This window comes from Lathyrus oleraceus, chromosome 1, assembly GCF_024323335.1.
Source record: "Lathyrus oleraceus cultivar Zhongwan6 chromosome 1, CAAS_Psat_ZW6_1.0, whole genome shotgun sequence".
In the NCBI taxonomy this organism is placed as follows: domain Eukaryota; kingdom Viridiplantae; phylum Streptophyta; class Magnoliopsida; order Fabales; family Fabaceae; genus Lathyrus; species Lathyrus oleraceus.
In genome coordinates this window covers 417,055,147-417,072,135 of record NC_066579.1, presented here as the reverse complement: position 1 = coordinate 417,072,135, position 16,989 = coordinate 417,055,147, and the positions used below count along the sequence as shown (strand labels likewise).

The following is a 16,989-nucleotide window of genomic DNA, read 5'->3' as shown; positions in this document are numbered from 1 at the left end:
GGTACAGCAGCAGCGACATTGTTATCATTGACCGGGCCTCCCTCTGGCGGAGCATGGTTGACCGGTGGAATTGCAGCCTCTTGTCTCTGAACCATGGCTCGAAGCTCTTCCTGACCTTGCGCAACCCCTTGCATCATATTCATAAACTGGGCCATGTTAGCCTTCATCTCAGCCAACTCTGCTTGAACTTGATCCATACCTCTCTGTTGATTCAGTCTTGTTGAGTAGCGGTGCGGACGTTGATCAGCTATCCTGCCTAAAACAGGAACCAGAGTGAGAAGCCACGACCAAGAACACCTGTTATGCAAAATGATATGAGTATGATGCTAATGATGCGTATGATGCACATGATATGCTCATTTCTCAGGCATTCAAAGAGCCTGACCCATCCTGAAAAGATGGCAACCTGCAGCAACAAGAGAACAAACAGATACAAGGAAAATGAGAACAACAGGGAAATACTGACGACATTATCCATACATAAGGGTAAAAAGGTCAATACCACCGAGTCAACAGAAAATTCGCATAAACAGAGTACAAAGAAATGAATCCCATCCAACAAGCCTGGAGGTGATTCTCAACAATGAAGATCCAAAGACGGAGTACAAACAAATGAATCCCATCCAACAAGCCTGGAGGTGATTCTCAACAAAACACAAACAAAGACACAAACTAAGACAGACGGTCTTCTGGAATGAGGGTCTTCAGGTAATGGCACTGGTCTATCAACAGTGTGCATTCTGAACATTCTGGTAAAGGAGTGATCTTCTCTTTCAACTGTCTTCTCAGCTCCAAGACTTCTCCTCCAAGGTGGTCCTCTGATGCCTGTCTCAAGTCTACTTCCTTCTTCAACTGGATGTCTTTATCTCTGAGTTGCTTCTCCAAGTCTCTGATCTTCTTCTGATAACTGGCCTCAACCCTCTGTAGCCTCAAGCACTCCCGGTGTTCTGCATCTAACATGTTCTCCATCTCCTCGTAGGATCTCTTCTTGTTCCTTGCTCTGCTGGCATCCTCTCCTTGCACTTCCCTGAGTCGATGGGCCAAGTGCAGCTTATCGACTTTAGCTTTATACAACTCCATCTGAGTGTCTTGCTCCTTCTCCCTCAGACGACGATTCTTCATCAGGGCTTGCTTGTAGTGCTCCGCAGGCACACTCTCAGCAAAGATCAAAGGTGGTTGCTCCTGCAACGGCTCCATCCTATCATAGGGTAACAACAAAGTTTCTACTCTCTCCTTGACCCAATCAGTGTAATCAGGCATAGCAACGGCAAACTTCTTCCCTAAGACAGATCCATCCTTCACACCAATAGACTTCCAAGCTCTCCCTATCTGCTCCAATCTAGCCGGGTCACTCTGCTTCTCAAAATACACACTTTCAGCTACCTCAGCCTCAAGTGGTCTTCCCTTCATCACAAACCCCAACTGGCGAAGAGAAAGAACCGGGTTGTAATTGATGCAACCCCTAGTCCCTATGAGTGGCACATTACGGAATCCTCCACAGCTCATAATGACGTTACGTACATCCATCCGGTAAGATTGCCATCTGATATCATAGGAGGTAAGAGACATAACCCTCTGAGTCCACTTATGCGCGCTCTAAGCATCCACAAAAGGTCCACTGACTGGCAGAAGAGACAAGAACCATCTGAGCAAAAGCGGGAGACAACACCTGATAGCCCCACCCTTACCATGCCTACTGTGAATAGCATAGTAAGTGTCAGCCAACAGAGTAGGAACTGGATTTCCTCCAATGAAAATACTGACTGCAGCATAGTCAACAAAATTGGGCATACTCGGAAACAGGACGATCCCATAGATCATGACGGCCAACTGAGCATGAAAGGCTTCCCAACTTCCCTTCTCTGCTTCTTCTCTAGCTACCCTCAACAGAAACTTCAAAGGCAATCCTACAACATCCCCACTGGACTTCCAACTATCACTGACTTCCTTGATACCCAAATGGAGAGCTCTGGCAACAACTCTGAAATCAACCTCCTTGGGCACATCCAGGAAAGGAACCTGATACCGGACCGGGACACTCAGCAGAATGGAGTACTCCTCAAGAGTAGGCGCCAACTGATAATCTTGAAAGGTGAAACAATGAAGCTCTGGGTCGTAGAACTGTAGAAGAGTCTGCAACGGCACCGGATCGACTACCATCTTCAACAGTGTCAGAATATCTCCATACTGGTCAACAAACCCCTTCTGGTTACCACTGGTCATAAGGTTGCTCAACTCAATCAGAGACGTCAAAGGTTCACGGTGAAAGCTGTAGGAACAAGTCTTCCGCTTCAACTCTGGGAATGTTGCCATCTCTATCAGTGAACAAGCTCTGGAATGTACCTGAGAAATGATATGCATGCAGGGATTAGTTTTTTTTTTCTTTCCTTTTTTTTCTTTTTTTTTGTATCTTTTTTTTTATTGCGTTTCTTTTGAAAAATAAATATGCTATGATGCAAATGATGCAGACTCGACTGGTTGGCTGTGCCTCTCAGAACACAGGATCAAAGCTTCGGCTCGAACTCGGAACCACAAATTCATCTGAAACCCAAAGTCATCTGAGACCCCAAAATTCTGAACCAATAGTCACCAACAGGATCACAAGTCACCAACAAGTCACCAACAAGTCACCAACTGTACCTGTAATAATGATCATCCCCTCCCCACTCACGGGTGTCGTCTAGGCCAGGGTAAGGTCGAGAGAAACGCAACATAAATAACCTTTCGCAGAACATCATCATATACACACCCGAAGTATGTAACGATAATGCCCCACCAGGGTCTGAACTGCTCGTGATATCAATGTTCTGCTAAGTGGCGCAATACCACCCGCTTCCCATGAATCACTCTATTCCTAAGTATCCTAGATTTCACTCATGGCCTGGGTATTGGGCCTTTTACCTCATGTAACTCCCACCCCAACAGAGAGAAACAGACAACCAGCCAGGTGAACAGATGAATATGAATGCAAACATAATTACAAACATAAATGCAAACAATAGACAATGAATGCAAACAGTAAATAATGAATGCAATAAATAAACACAGCACAAAGCAACCAAAACCCATCCTAGAGAGCGCTAGGAGAGACTCGCTTAGGGAAGACGGACCAGCACAGGTCAACTTCTCTTATATCCCCAGCAGAGTCGCCAGCTGTCGCATCACGCGAAAAACCGGCGGGAAAACAAGAACAACAGAGCCGCCACCGTGCGTTATTTATCCCAAAAGAGGGAAAGGAAACGCTCAGAGTAAACCTGGGAAAAGACATGGTCTCGCGACCAAAGAGAATGGGTTCGGGAGTCGGTTATGCGAAGGGAAGGTATTAGCACCCCTACGCATCCGTAGTACTCTACGGGATCCACGCACAAAAGAAAGGAATATTGGTTGCTAAAAACACTGCTCAAACATCACACACACTGGCTGAAAGAGACAAAAGAAACTGACTGAAACTGACTCGGCAGGATGTCGTATCCTGGGCCTACTTAGTCTATCAGGCATAGACATCAGAGTCGAAGTAGTTCGGACTGGGGAAACGACACATGCTCGCTAGGATATCGCATCCTATGCATACGTATCTTCTCGGACGAGAGAAGAATCAGAGCATTCGTAGCTCGGCTGACATGCACACAAACAAACACAGGAAAAAGCAAACGTGGAGCCTGAATGCCAATCACTGGACTTACATCAGCATCCGAACCAACAAACCCACACTGGAACCCAAATGCCACTCAATGGACTTACATCAGCTTCCAAGCACACAACGAGACAAAACAAAGACACAGGCGCCCGGAGAGATCTGCTCATCTCCTGCCTACGTACCTCATCTGGTATGAGGATCAGGGCGACGTAGTTCCCCTACAGAGGGATAAGGGACTAGCCTAACCAGATAACAGAGGGAGACACAACTAGGGAGACTACGACTCGAGCCTAGATGTTATCATGCAAATTCATCCCTAAGTTAAGGTTTCTAGCTAACTGGCACAGGGAGCCAGCCTATCCTAAGCATGACTTGCACAGGAAGCAAGCCACACACACACTTAACTTGCACAGGAAGCAAGCCTAGCAAAACCTAACTTGCACAGGAAGCAAGTCTAAACTAACCCTAACTTGCACAGGAAGCAAGTCAAACAATCCTAACTTGCACAGGAAGCAAGTCAAACAATCCTAACTTGCACAGGAAGCAAGTCAAACAATCCTACAAGCACAGATAGCACACACTATACACAAGCAAGTGGCTCAAACAAGGGTTAGGTTTTAGTCGAGGGGTCATATCAACCTCAACAAACAAACCTCTGGAACTGGGTGAATGTTGCTCTTAACCTTGCCATTGCGGGGCTAAGGTGAAGCAGATGAAAGGTGAGTGAAGATAAGACTTCACAGCTCTTATCCCTGGCCTGGGAGAGCTTAAGACAAGAATGTGTGGGTTCAGAAAGTGGGAACCCTTCTACACATTTAAAACTGACTCAACTGTACAATTGTACAAGATCTTGGGTTTGTATCTGCAATGCATCAACACAGTGGTGTGAGCAAAGCAGATGACACACTGAATAGCAGGGGATAGGTTGCATATCCCTTGGGTTCTGCCAATTGCCTCTTCACTTAGGAGGTCTTTGACTCTATGCAAGGACAAAATTAAACATCCACAAACATTGCCTCTTAAGGAGGACTTCAGACAGTTGCCTGGCCAAGTAACAGGCCAGGTCTTCCAGACTACATGAAGATTAGAAGTATACCTCAATGCAAATTGCTTATACAAGCAAAGCAAAGCAAAAGTTCACAAGGAACTGAGCAACTAAAAGCACCTGAAACAGTCAAGCAGATGTTAGTATGCAACTTCAAAACAAAGCAAAAGGAAACAGAAGTCAACAGTCAGTCAGAAGCAAATGAATGTGCAAGGCACAAGGCTCAAGGAATGTGAGCCAAGCCACCTACAAAACAAACAAGTTAGACAATGATATTTAAGCAAGCTCAATCAAAAAGAATTGGTCTCATTGGTCATTTGTTGGTCAACCTGAAAACACAAGCTCAAAAGTGAGTAACAGGACCACTAGGACAAGCCTAGGGTCAAAAAGGAATGAGAAAGTCAAAACAGAAAATGAAAGTCAACCAAAATCATGTTCAAACAATTAAGAAACAAGACCAATTGGGTTCACATTCATATCAATCATCATCATCATTTCATGAACAAATTAGGTCAAAACATGGCATTTAGAAGCTCATAGAAGTCAACATCAAGACTTGCATCAAAACCAATCTTAAACATTTCCAAAAATCACCAAATAAATCATGATCAATCACAACCCACAGCATGGTAAGCATGTCAAATTTCATCCCATTTGGACAAGTGGAAGGCAGTCAATGAAAATCAGAAAGTCAAAGCAATTTTGAACATGCTCAAAGAAGTCAACCAAACATGCATCAACTTAGAAAAATCATAAATCAGATATGGTGTATGAGAAATGAATGGGACTAAAACCATGATGAAGATGAGGATGTCTAGTTATCTCATGTAAAATTTCATGTCCATCTAATAAAGTATGAGGATTTCACAAATGAAATGGGAACATGTGTCACAAAAAGTTAACATTTGACTAAGCAGGGGAGAAAATCCCAAACAATTAGGAAATGCCACAAATAATTCCAAGAAAATTCACATGTAAACTAGACATACAAGAGTAGGTTCATGCAAAAAATCAATTCATTTGGAGGTCAAGAAGCATGGATACAAAAATCATCAAGTTGGACATCAATGGTGTGACACAAATTGTCACACCCTAATTCAAAAAATCATAACTCACAAACCACAAATGATAAATTCACAAACTCTACACCAAAATCACCATGAGTGTGTCTAGTTTAAGCACAAAAAATTTGGGAGCCATTGGATAAAGTATCATCATTTCACAAATGTTTTGGCAAAGTGTACAAAATTTGGTCATATGTCACAAACCCTAATACTAATCAAAAACCATTGATCACAAAATTCTGGAAAAATTATGATAAAAAAGTAGAGATCATGATGAAGCTAATGCAAAAAATCCCATTAAATTTGGATTAAAATTGGACGCGCCATGAATTTTGTAAGATTGGTCACAAGAATGGAATAAAAATTGAAATGAAAATGTTTAAATGAAATAACATGAGGAACCGGTGGCACTTTCGTAAATAGGGGAGCCACTAAGTGAAACGCACTGTTTCACTTAGTGACGTGGCAGCGCGTCATTTGCTTCATGGGCCAGGAACACGAAAACGCATGCAGAAGCTCGGTTTCATGGATCAAAACGCGATTTTTGCTTGAAAAAATTAGGGTTTGGCCGTGTTCTTCAACATTTCCAGATTTTTTCCAGCAAGAACAAAGTGTGATCAAAATCCACAAACAAGATATCATCGTGTTCATCTAACAGAGCACATCAACATTACAACATCCATTTTCATCAAATCAAGTTAAACAAAGAGAAATAATCAAAAACAAGTTTGGATGTGAAACTTCAACTCAACATAACTTGCAAAATACTTAGCCATTTTCTTCGATTCAAAGTCTAAAATGCTCATGGCAAGGAGGTCTACAAGATGCATATCATGGTTTTGGAAAAGGTTGAGGTCGAAAACTCACCTATTTTTGAAGCAGAATGAGAAACAGTGTGGTTTTGGTCCTCTTGGCCCGAAACAGATGCACTATTGTCCTTCAAATGATGGTTGGTGAAGATAGTTTGGTTTATGGATGCTTGCTCGTGCTTGAAATCCAACCTGCCATGGCTATGCTCCTTAAAAACAGTGCTGGCAAATGAACTCCCAGTTGGTGAATGGCGCTGCAAGTAACCTCCAAATGATGGCCAGATGATAGAACAACAAAGGGATCCTCGAGTTCTTTGGAAGTTTTTGAAGGATTTTGAAAAATGCAAAAGATGAGGTTTTGAGAAAAATGAGAGAACAATGGTTGGTCTGCTGTAGGATGGTGGCTGCTACTGGCTTCAGAATGATGAATGGATGTTGCACTCAGCAAAATAAGGTTTAGTCTCTTTGGAGTTTCTTGACAGATTTTGAGAAAAATGCAAAAATGTGTTTTTTAGAGAATGAGTGAGCCAAGGTTTTTCAGTTGGTTATGTTGGCTGCTACTGATTTCATGTAACAGGAAACGATGTTTTGATCTTCTGTTTTTGTGTTGCTTGTTGTTTTGGATAGAATTTGCAATTTTGTCAAAATGCCAAATGAGAGAGAATGAGGATTTTAGCATGAGTGAGTTCTGTTGTGTTGTGCAGCTAGTAGTGGTTTCAATATGACAGAAAATGAGGAAAAGATCTGTTGTTTTTGAGTACCAAGCATGGTTTATGAAAGTATGGATAGACATGGTGAAAGTGTACTTTTCTTCCAATGTTCAAGCAAACTAGCATGGGCTGTATGTACTGCATAATTTTGACTTTGTAACATGACCAAAACCAAATTTCTGAGCTATTTCAATTGGCCAAATGGTGAGAAAATGATTATATCAAAAAGTCAACCCTTGGTCAAACTTGAATTTAAATGAGACAAGTCAAAAAATGCCATTTTGATTGGCAAGGTTTTGGTGTATGAAATTTATATTTTTGGAAAGAGGGGATCAAATGTGACTTGTAGGAAAAAACCCCACCCAAATTGGCCAAATGGTTTGGGAGATATGGCCTTTTGAAGTTCAAGATTTTCTGAAATCGATTCGATCATAACTTGCCAACCACACATGGGAATTGAGAGTTCTTGGACTTTTTGGAAATGGGAGAACAAGATCTTCAACTTTCATGTTGGGCAAAAATTCATTTGAAGCTTGTATCATGATGTAAGTTTGAGGATCAAGACTTTTCATTTTTGGTAAGTTTCAGTTACAGGTCCAGTTTCCATTTTTGGAAATTTCTGATCTGGCTTCAAATTCTTCCATGATGGTGTTTGACATGATATATGAGGACTATATCTACATGAATGAGACCTCTCAAACCAATTTCCATCCTCAAATCACTGATTAAATGGACAGTTGACCAACAGTTGACTTTTAGGGTTTCTGACTGACTGTGCATTGACTGATGACTTCTGAACATCCAATCCTTGACCAAAACACTTCAAATGGATCCCCAAGTCATGTGAACATGTTGGACCAACCCTAGGGCCTTGGCTCCTTGAGAATTGTGCTTGCTTGCTTGGTTGACTGATCTCCTGACCAGTTTGACCTAATTTCTCTGATGACTTGCACTTGGGGCAAAGGGACAATGCAATGCTATGCAATGGACCATATTATGTTATGACCTAATATGAGAATGTATGTACAATGATAGGTGCAAATTTGAGGTGCTACACTTATAACAACAAAAACATCACAAAATCTGAATAAAACCAAAACACAATTGCAACAAAAATAAAATAAAGGAAAACCACACCACAACGCGGGAGAGACCAAGAAATTAAAAATGAACAATGAACAATGAAAAACAAACATAGAAAAGGTAACGTATCGTACTTCGAAGAGGAGGAAGAGGCTAAGAGATGATTTTCGTTCTAAGAAATGAATGAAGATGGTGAAGATTCGATGTTCCAAAAAATGAATGAAGACAATGAAGATTTTTATATCGCTATCCTCTAGTTCGTTAGGGCATCCAAGTGTGTTATGAATGAGATAAATAACCTATTATGTTTTAATTTTGTAGGAAAGAATTTTACAATGGTTCCAAATACGAACTATGGTTAAATATGGAACATTTAACTAAGGTTGTTTTTATTAACCGTAGTTAAATGATTTTCAATTTTTATATAACAATGAATGTTAGAGGACACATGCTTTTTTTAATTAAAAAATGAAAAAATGTTGATGCTGGAATTTGATGCTTGTAACCATTAATATATGACCAAGGTTTTTATTAAGAATCGTGATGAAACATCTTTTAATAAAATTAAAAAAAGACAGTCGTGTTAGAAATGATATATTACTATGCTTGACAAAAGGGTTGTCGTAATATAGTTTTACCAAAGATATATTTTGTAGTAGTGTTAAGTGTTCAGAAATTTGAATGAAATGTTTTCAATGATATGAAAGTTTATGCACGAAGTTTCACTTTTTTATGATGTATGTACACTTTGAAAATAATTTGAATTGTATGTAAATTTTGTAAGAAAGATGTGAGTGAAAAATCTGATAAAAATTTGCTTAAATACATCCTATGATATCTATACGATATGATGTAATGTTATAGAAAATACTCATGAACAATTGCAATGAACAAGCATCACACTAATTTATATTTTTCACAATGTTTCAGGAAGCAATCGATCGCACTATAAGATTATTGGTTGTCCTATTTCTAACATTAAAAAATTTCAACAAAAACGAAGTAGTTGCACAAATGTAGAAATCAATTGGCACCTTCAAAAAAATCAAATGTTCATGGAAGAAAGTTCCATACAATCAATTTCTTTAAAGGATCAATCAATTGCACGAACTTAAGAAAATTATGGCAGTTCTAGAAGTTTTATTATGGCGTGTTCAGATGCCATAAATTACAATAAAAACAATTTTTTTATTTTTTAAATAACTTGACATGAAATATCTTATGCATGAACGTTTTAGATACAGATTAATGTATGATAGTTTTTCTAAGCATTTAAAGTTTTCCATAATGAATTGCAATTGAGTACCTTATCATCAAGATCAATTTCATTTACTTTCAAAATATCCATAAGTTCATGCATTCTTAATTCTTGATTCCAAAATTTTACTTTTTTGATCTTTATTCATTAATTGATAAGATTTTGTCTTCATCAAAACTAAACTAAGATAGATGATGAACATCTTCTTCATATTGTTATTATTATCCGGTAAAATATTTATGTTGTTGTTATTTTTGTGGAGATTAAAAGTCAATTTTTTTTTCATGTTAACCTAATTTATTTATTTTTTAAAATTATAGGTGTTTAATGATGTGACACTATTCACACAAGAAGCTATTGACGATGTTTGTTCATGTTGGGTTGGATGCTTCCTATATTACTTATGATTTAAACTAATTTCCCTTGGGTTGTTTCCTAGTAACTTAGATTAATATGATGTAAATGTATGTGCGCCATTTTGGGTTGGTTTTAAACAATGTATTTTTATATATATAAAATGCTCCTGGATGGCATGCTACCTGTTGAAAACATGTGTATATTGGTTCTGTAACAACATGTGTATATAAACTATGTCACAAAATGTGTATATATACAGGTCAAAATACAAATTATATATTACTTAAAAAAATGCTTTCCCCTCGGTTGTAACGCTCAATCGAGGTAAATACCTACATTTCACCTTGGATACTAAAATCAAACAAAAGGAAAACTTGTGTGTGCTTTCTAGTTTTAAAAACACAAAAATAGATTGTTTGGGATATAATCCATGACCTGTACAACTTTCCCCTTGGTTGGTATATCAACTGAGGGGAAACGTAACACACTTTCCATGACACACTTATTTATTATGGCCAACAAACCAAGGTAAAACCCATTTCCCATCTGAGGTAAAATCACTTATTCTTAGTAGTCCTTTCAACAAACATTTGGGGAGTTCCCTCTCGCTGACGTATAAGTCACACTATTGACACTTGGAGACATATCTTAGAGTTACCCATATACTAGGAATTCGCCTCATGCGTGAGGGACTGTCTCATGTTTAGGGGAATCACCTCATATTTGCGAGAGTAAACTAAAGTCTCACATGAGGAACTCGACCAAAGTCTTGTCAGAGGAATTCAACTTAAGCCTCGTTAAAAAATGATCTATTTAAATCCCCCTCAAGGACATCTAAATAAAGAAGGTGAAACAAAAACACGTTGTCATTTACTATCCCTCTTGCTTGAGGGACTATATATTGGTATATTTGAAAAGAACCCATACGGGGCGAGTCAGAGGAAAGGGATGTAGCATTTCACCCATAGAAACTTTTGGGTCACCCTTTTTCTAGTTCGAACACCCGTTTACTAGATGTTCCGCCCCTTTACTAAATTTGTGAACTTCCTCTAGGAGGATTCTTCCTAGATGAGAAAGTGGGGAAATGACATGTTCCTATTTTGTAATGGTACGAGAGGAGTCATTTGACCATGTTCGCTGAAATAACATTGGATCAACCTTCCACTCTTGTATCCTCTCAATGATGGTTGTTATTTATAAAGGGCATAGGATACAGACCCAACACCATTATAAATACCTCAACATTGGAGTTAAGAGGGACTATGGGATTCACACACAAAAAAACACATATACAAAGCTTCTCACTTCCTACACGAGCAAGCTTTTAACCCTACGGTAAATCTTAAAGCCTCTGATAGCCTTAATCACTAGGAGTTGTCAGGTATTATACATAAATATTATATAAGTTTCATAAATTATTATCAAGGTGATAGTGGTGTATACCACTCTTCGACCTGAAACCACTACCCATAACAGGATGACCTTAAAGATGGTTGATTGGTAATCCATAAATAATGATGACAAAAATAAGTGACCTAGATGGCATTTTTCCATCTTGCATAATTGAATATATGTTTAAAATCTCAATATTGAACTAGACAAGTGTGACACTATATATGTCTTGTTTTCAATATATACATGAGATAAAATGTTAATTATACACGTAAACATTATCGCAAAAAAGTTTTGTCATATCCCATGAAACTTTCGTGACTTGGGTATTCTTTCTCTTTATATGACCACACAAATTTAAATATCATTATTGACTTGAATACAAAATTATTAATGTGTCTCTCTCTATAAATTTGATGTCAAACATGGTTTCTTGTATGGAGCCTTTGAGGAAGATGTGTATATGGAGATTCCATCAGATATAGGTATCACAAGTGAAACCAACTAGATGTCGATTGAAGAAGGACTTATATGGGTTAAAACAATCACTTCGATTATGATTTGGAATATTCACAAATGCCCTTGTGTACTTGAGCTATAATAAAATCAAATAATACCACACTTTATTCTTCAAACATTCGCAAAGATTAAAATTAATTTCTTCTTATTTATGTTGGTGATATTATGGTTAGAGTTGATGGTTTGACTTAGAGACAACTACTAACAAAAAACGACTGGTTTTTACATGTAAGATCTTGTGCATCTCAAGTATTTCTTCGAAATTGAGGTAGCTTACTCAAAATAGAAAAACTTGGATTCAAACCTATAAGTGTCAAAATTAACAAGGATCCATATTAGAGATTAGTGTGAAAGTTGATTAACTTGGCACAAACACTAGGCCGAATTTAAGATATATAGTTAATGAAGTTGAGAAATTTATCCATGACCCAAAGGTGAGAGACACTTACAAAATTGTAGAACATGTTATACAATGTATCAAAGCAACTTCAGATAGTGGACTCTTATTGAAAAGAGGTGAAGTCAAACTCTGAAATATGAAGTGCTAAAAGATCTACTTCATCCTAATGTACGTGGGAGCCTAGGTGCTTATAAGAGTAGAAACAAAGTGTAGTTTGTTCAATCAAGTCTTGAACTGGATTTTAAATCTATTGAACATGAAATTTGTAATGAAAGAAGTGTTAGAAGATTTGAAGATACAATGTGAAGATCTTTTGAACTTTTTTTTGTGTGTGATAATAAACTGATCATCAATATTACACAAAATTCGGCATCATACCATGACAATATGAAGCACATTGTGATTAACTAATATTTTATCAAAGAAAAAATAGATATCGAATTGATAACTAAAACTAACATTTCTTATGGATATTACCCGACTAATGTGTTAACAAATGATTTACTAATATAATGATTCAGCCAACTTATTTGAAAATTTGAAATGATAGATATCTATTCATCGAAGGGAAGTGTTCTAAATATTATACGATAAATATTCATTTGTATTTGCTTTATAATATTAGTTCGAGAGCCATTAAAAAAGACTATTTTTTTTTATTTTATAAATAAGTTTATTTAAGCATTATAAACACAACTTTTCAATATTTAAAAAGATAAATTGTTTTACAACAATAGAGAATAAAATGAAAATGAATAGCTACATTGACATTTACATTTGCTTTGTAAATATGCCTGAAAGAATAAAAGAATGTGAGATCTATACATGAACGAACAAAAGAATGTATTTTGTTATGAAGATTATCTTAGAAAAGTTTGCTGGCGAATTCATCTATGTCAACACCTTCCATTCGAAAAGAAGCTGATTTTGAAGCAAGTGCCCTCAACTCTGACACACTTCTTCCCAACTGTAAAGCCATTTTCATTTCAAAAAGCTCTCCATTTTCTCTTTTCTCTAAATCTTTCTCTCCCAAGGTTGATTCAATTGAAGTTTCTAACAGGTTGAAAAAGCCACCAGAAGCTCTATACATTTCAAAAACCATGCCAACTTGTCCACCATGCTCAAAAGTATTAATTGCAGAAGCCAATGAACCGGCCAAGAGAGGAACAAAAGCAGCCAAAGAATTACCATTACCTATAAAAGTAGATCCAATAGCTGCAATTCCTGTGAGTAATGGTCCTGCAATTGCCAAACTCTTGTTTATCCTCAATGCTATGTTCCCAAGTCTGTTATAATCTTCAGCGTCTTTTCTCTTTATCACTTCAACAACTTCCCTCATTTCCGTTTCTAATTCTTCACTCCATCCATTATTCATTTTACCCATTTTCTTGCTTTGTGTTTTTCCATTTTTGGAAGGCCACCAAACAGCAGGCTCATATTTTGCAGGGAATTTTTCAAGCATTGCTCCTAATAAGGGAAGTGGGTAAGCTTTATCCAGTGCCAAAACTTTATCTATAGCACCCTTCACATCTTCTTCACTAGGGTTTCCTATTTTAATTGTTGTTTGAATTTGTGTCTGAAGTTGTTTGAACAGTCTTGTTGCATTCCTTTGCTCTTCTGTGAGTTGAGAGGGTTGGATTTTGTTCATGATAAGCAATAATCCAGTTGCAGCAGAAAACAGAAGAGCAGAAGATAGTTTCAAAGCCAAAAGTGGTGCACCTTCCCCACTTGTGACAGAAGCAACACCAGACATGGTTGTAGCAGTTAAAGTAATCATGTTGATTGAGTTTAACAGAAGATTGTTCCAGTTGTTACGTTGTTCACCAATGTTTTGATGCATTTCAACTCTGTCGGATACAGCTTCCAAGATTGCGTAGAGTTGAACGGTGGCGTTAGAATATTGCTGTTGTTGTTGATCGTGCAATATTTTTGTTATGTTGTTGTTGTTGTTTTCAAGTTTTAATTGTTGATGATCAAGTTGTTGTTTTCTGCTGGTTTGTATTTTTGGTGGCAATGAAATATTAGGGAGTTTGGGAAGATGGATAGCGGCATTAATGACTCTCTTTGAAGATGTTAAAGAACAACAAGTTAGAACTGAAGTTTGTAATATTGAAGCCATGAAATATATGGATTATAATTCTGAGGGAAATCTTGGCAAGGTTTTTTAGGATATTAGTGGATATGTAGAGGTTTGAAATGAATGTTTATGTGTATAAGGTGGTATGAAATATGAATATTTATATAGGTAAGAACCAATGGGAAGGTAAGGAAAGGGTCAAAATCAAATAAAGAAAACAATGGTTGACCAGTTTAATAAATTGACATAGTCTCTGTTCAAAATTTCAAGCTTATGTTTGTTCTTTGTTGGGTCTCAAATCTCAACATGCGATGCGACGTAGTAAAATTATGGCTACACAACACTACTTTACATGCAAGAAAGGGTATGGACTTTTTCTATTCATTCTCTATTTTTTTACTTTTGTCAAATATATGCAATGGCTAGTGCTCCATTTTAGAAATGTCTTTGATTTTTAAGTCTCTTTGGGTTTGGCCATACCAACTGAGTCTTCAAATGTTTCCACATTTGAATTTTAAAATTTTGAATTTTGAATTCGTTATTATATCTCTTCATGTGGAATTCAGTTCCTTAATTTTTATCCATTAATGTTTAGAGGATGGGAGAAATTAACTTATTTATATAAGTGGGCTGAATAAAAAATAAATGTTTTCCAATGAAAATTAACAAGCATGTCAACTTAAAAAGTCCAAAGAGGATATCAATCTAAATATAATCAACTACCATAAAATTCATATTATTTTGTCAAATAAAAAAACTTTATACCCTTACATTTATCCATTTACTCCTACATTTTATAAAAAGTACCAATTTTATCCTTATATAATTTTAATTAATTTATTAATTTATTTTAAAATAGTTTTTAAATTGTATTTTGCGTATTGGAAGAGTTTGCAAAAGAGTTCCGGTAGTATTTTTTAACTTTTTTTGTGTGTACCGAAAGACTTTGCAAAAGAGTTCCGGTACACAAAAATTGATTACCGGAACTCTTTTGTAATGTCTTCCGGTATACAAAAAAAATTAAAAAAAATGCTTGAAAAATGAGTACCGGAACTCTTTTGCAAAGTCTTCCGGTACACAAAAATTGACTACCGAAACTCTTTTCCAAAATCTTCCGTAACACACAAAAAATATTTAAAAAATGCTTGAAAAATGACTACCGAAACTCTTTTGCAAAGTCTTCCGGTACACAAAAATTGACTACCGGAACTCTTTTCCAAAGTGTTCCGGTACACACAAAAAAACTTAAAAAAATGTTTGAAAAATGACTACCGGAACTCTTTTGCAAAGTCTTCATGTACACAAAAATTGACTTCCGGAACTCTTTTGCAAAGTCTTCCGGTACACAAAAAAATATTTTAAAAAATGTTTGAAAAATGACTACCGGAATTCTTTTGCAAAGTCTTCCGGTACACAAAAATTGACTACCGGAACTCTTTTGCAAAGTCTTCCGGTATACAAAAAGAAATATTGAAAAATGACTATCAGAACTCTTTTGTAAAATCTTCTGGTACACAATTTTAAAAAAAAAAAAATAAAAAAAAAATAACAAATTAGTTTAAAATATATAAGGATAAAATTGGTATTTTAATGAAATGTAGGGGTGTATGGATAAATGTAGGGGTATGAGGTAAAACTTTCTGAATTCATGTAGAAAAGAAAAGTTCTAGAGAACTAAGTTGGGACCATAGAATATTAGTGAAATAGCCATAGTTATAATTTTATTCATCAACGAAAAAATTTATTTATTTATTTCAGTAACAGATAAACACATAATTTTGACGTTAAAAATCATTTGAACTGCACTAAAAAAATATGTGGTTTAGTTTGATTCGATTGACTTTTAAAAGTAAAATCAAACCAAATCAAACAAAATCAGTGTGGTTTGGATTATTTTAGTTGATTCAATTTTTTTTTTAAAAATTATTGAGGAATACATACAGGTAGGGATGGCAATGAGCAGGGTTTGGGCAGGATACTATAACACTCACACTACAACAAACAAGACCTTAGACAGCGCTTTTTTTAGCCTTAGACAGCGCTTTAAAGCGCTGTCTAAACCTCCGCTGCTAAAGGTTTAGACAGCGCTTTTTTAAATCTTAAAAGCGCTGTCTAAGCCCCCCCCCCTAGACAGCGCTTTGGCCAAAAGCGCTTTATAAGACCCTCTTATTTTAAATTTTTTAGGTATACCTTAGACAGCGCTTTTTGAAAAGCGCTGTCTAAGGTATACCTAAAAAAATTAAAATAGGAGGGTCGCCCCCCCTTAGACAGCGCTTTTGCCTAAAGCGCTTTCTAATCCCCCCCTTAGACAGCGTTTTTTACAAAAGCGCTGTCTAAGGTATACGAAAACATGAAGCTAAACCCCAAAACCTGTCTCCAACTCGGGCTGAACCATGTTCATAACTATTGAGACTCAACCTATATGCAATTGTTTGTAGCCAGATCCCACATAAAGCATTGGCAAAGGTCGTGATCATATCAATAGAATGTGACTCTACTGCAACAAAACAACAGTGAGACATAAGGAACCATTAGCAGAGTGAGTGCATCACCTTGATGCAGCAGCAGGTTCAGCATGACAAGCATTTGACTTAACTCCTGAACACCACCACTCTCTAAGTACAAACTGGAAGCCATG

At 37.0% G+C, this 16,989-nt stretch overlaps 1 protein-coding gene across 1 annotated transcript; it reads right to left on the bottom strand.

Moving 5' to 3' along the window:
• Positions 1-12,957: 12,957 nt before the first annotated feature.
• Positions 12,958-14,466, bottom strand: LOC127077771 (probable F-box protein At4g22030). Its single transcript, XM_051018739.1, has one exon. The coding sequence runs from the start codon at positions 14,391-14,393 to the stop codon at positions 13,140-13,142; it is 1,254 nt and encodes a 417-aa protein (XP_050874696.1). The 5' UTR covers positions 14,394-14,466; the 3' UTR covers positions 12,958-13,139.
• Between the last annotated feature and the right edge of the window lie 2,523 nt (positions 14,467-16,989).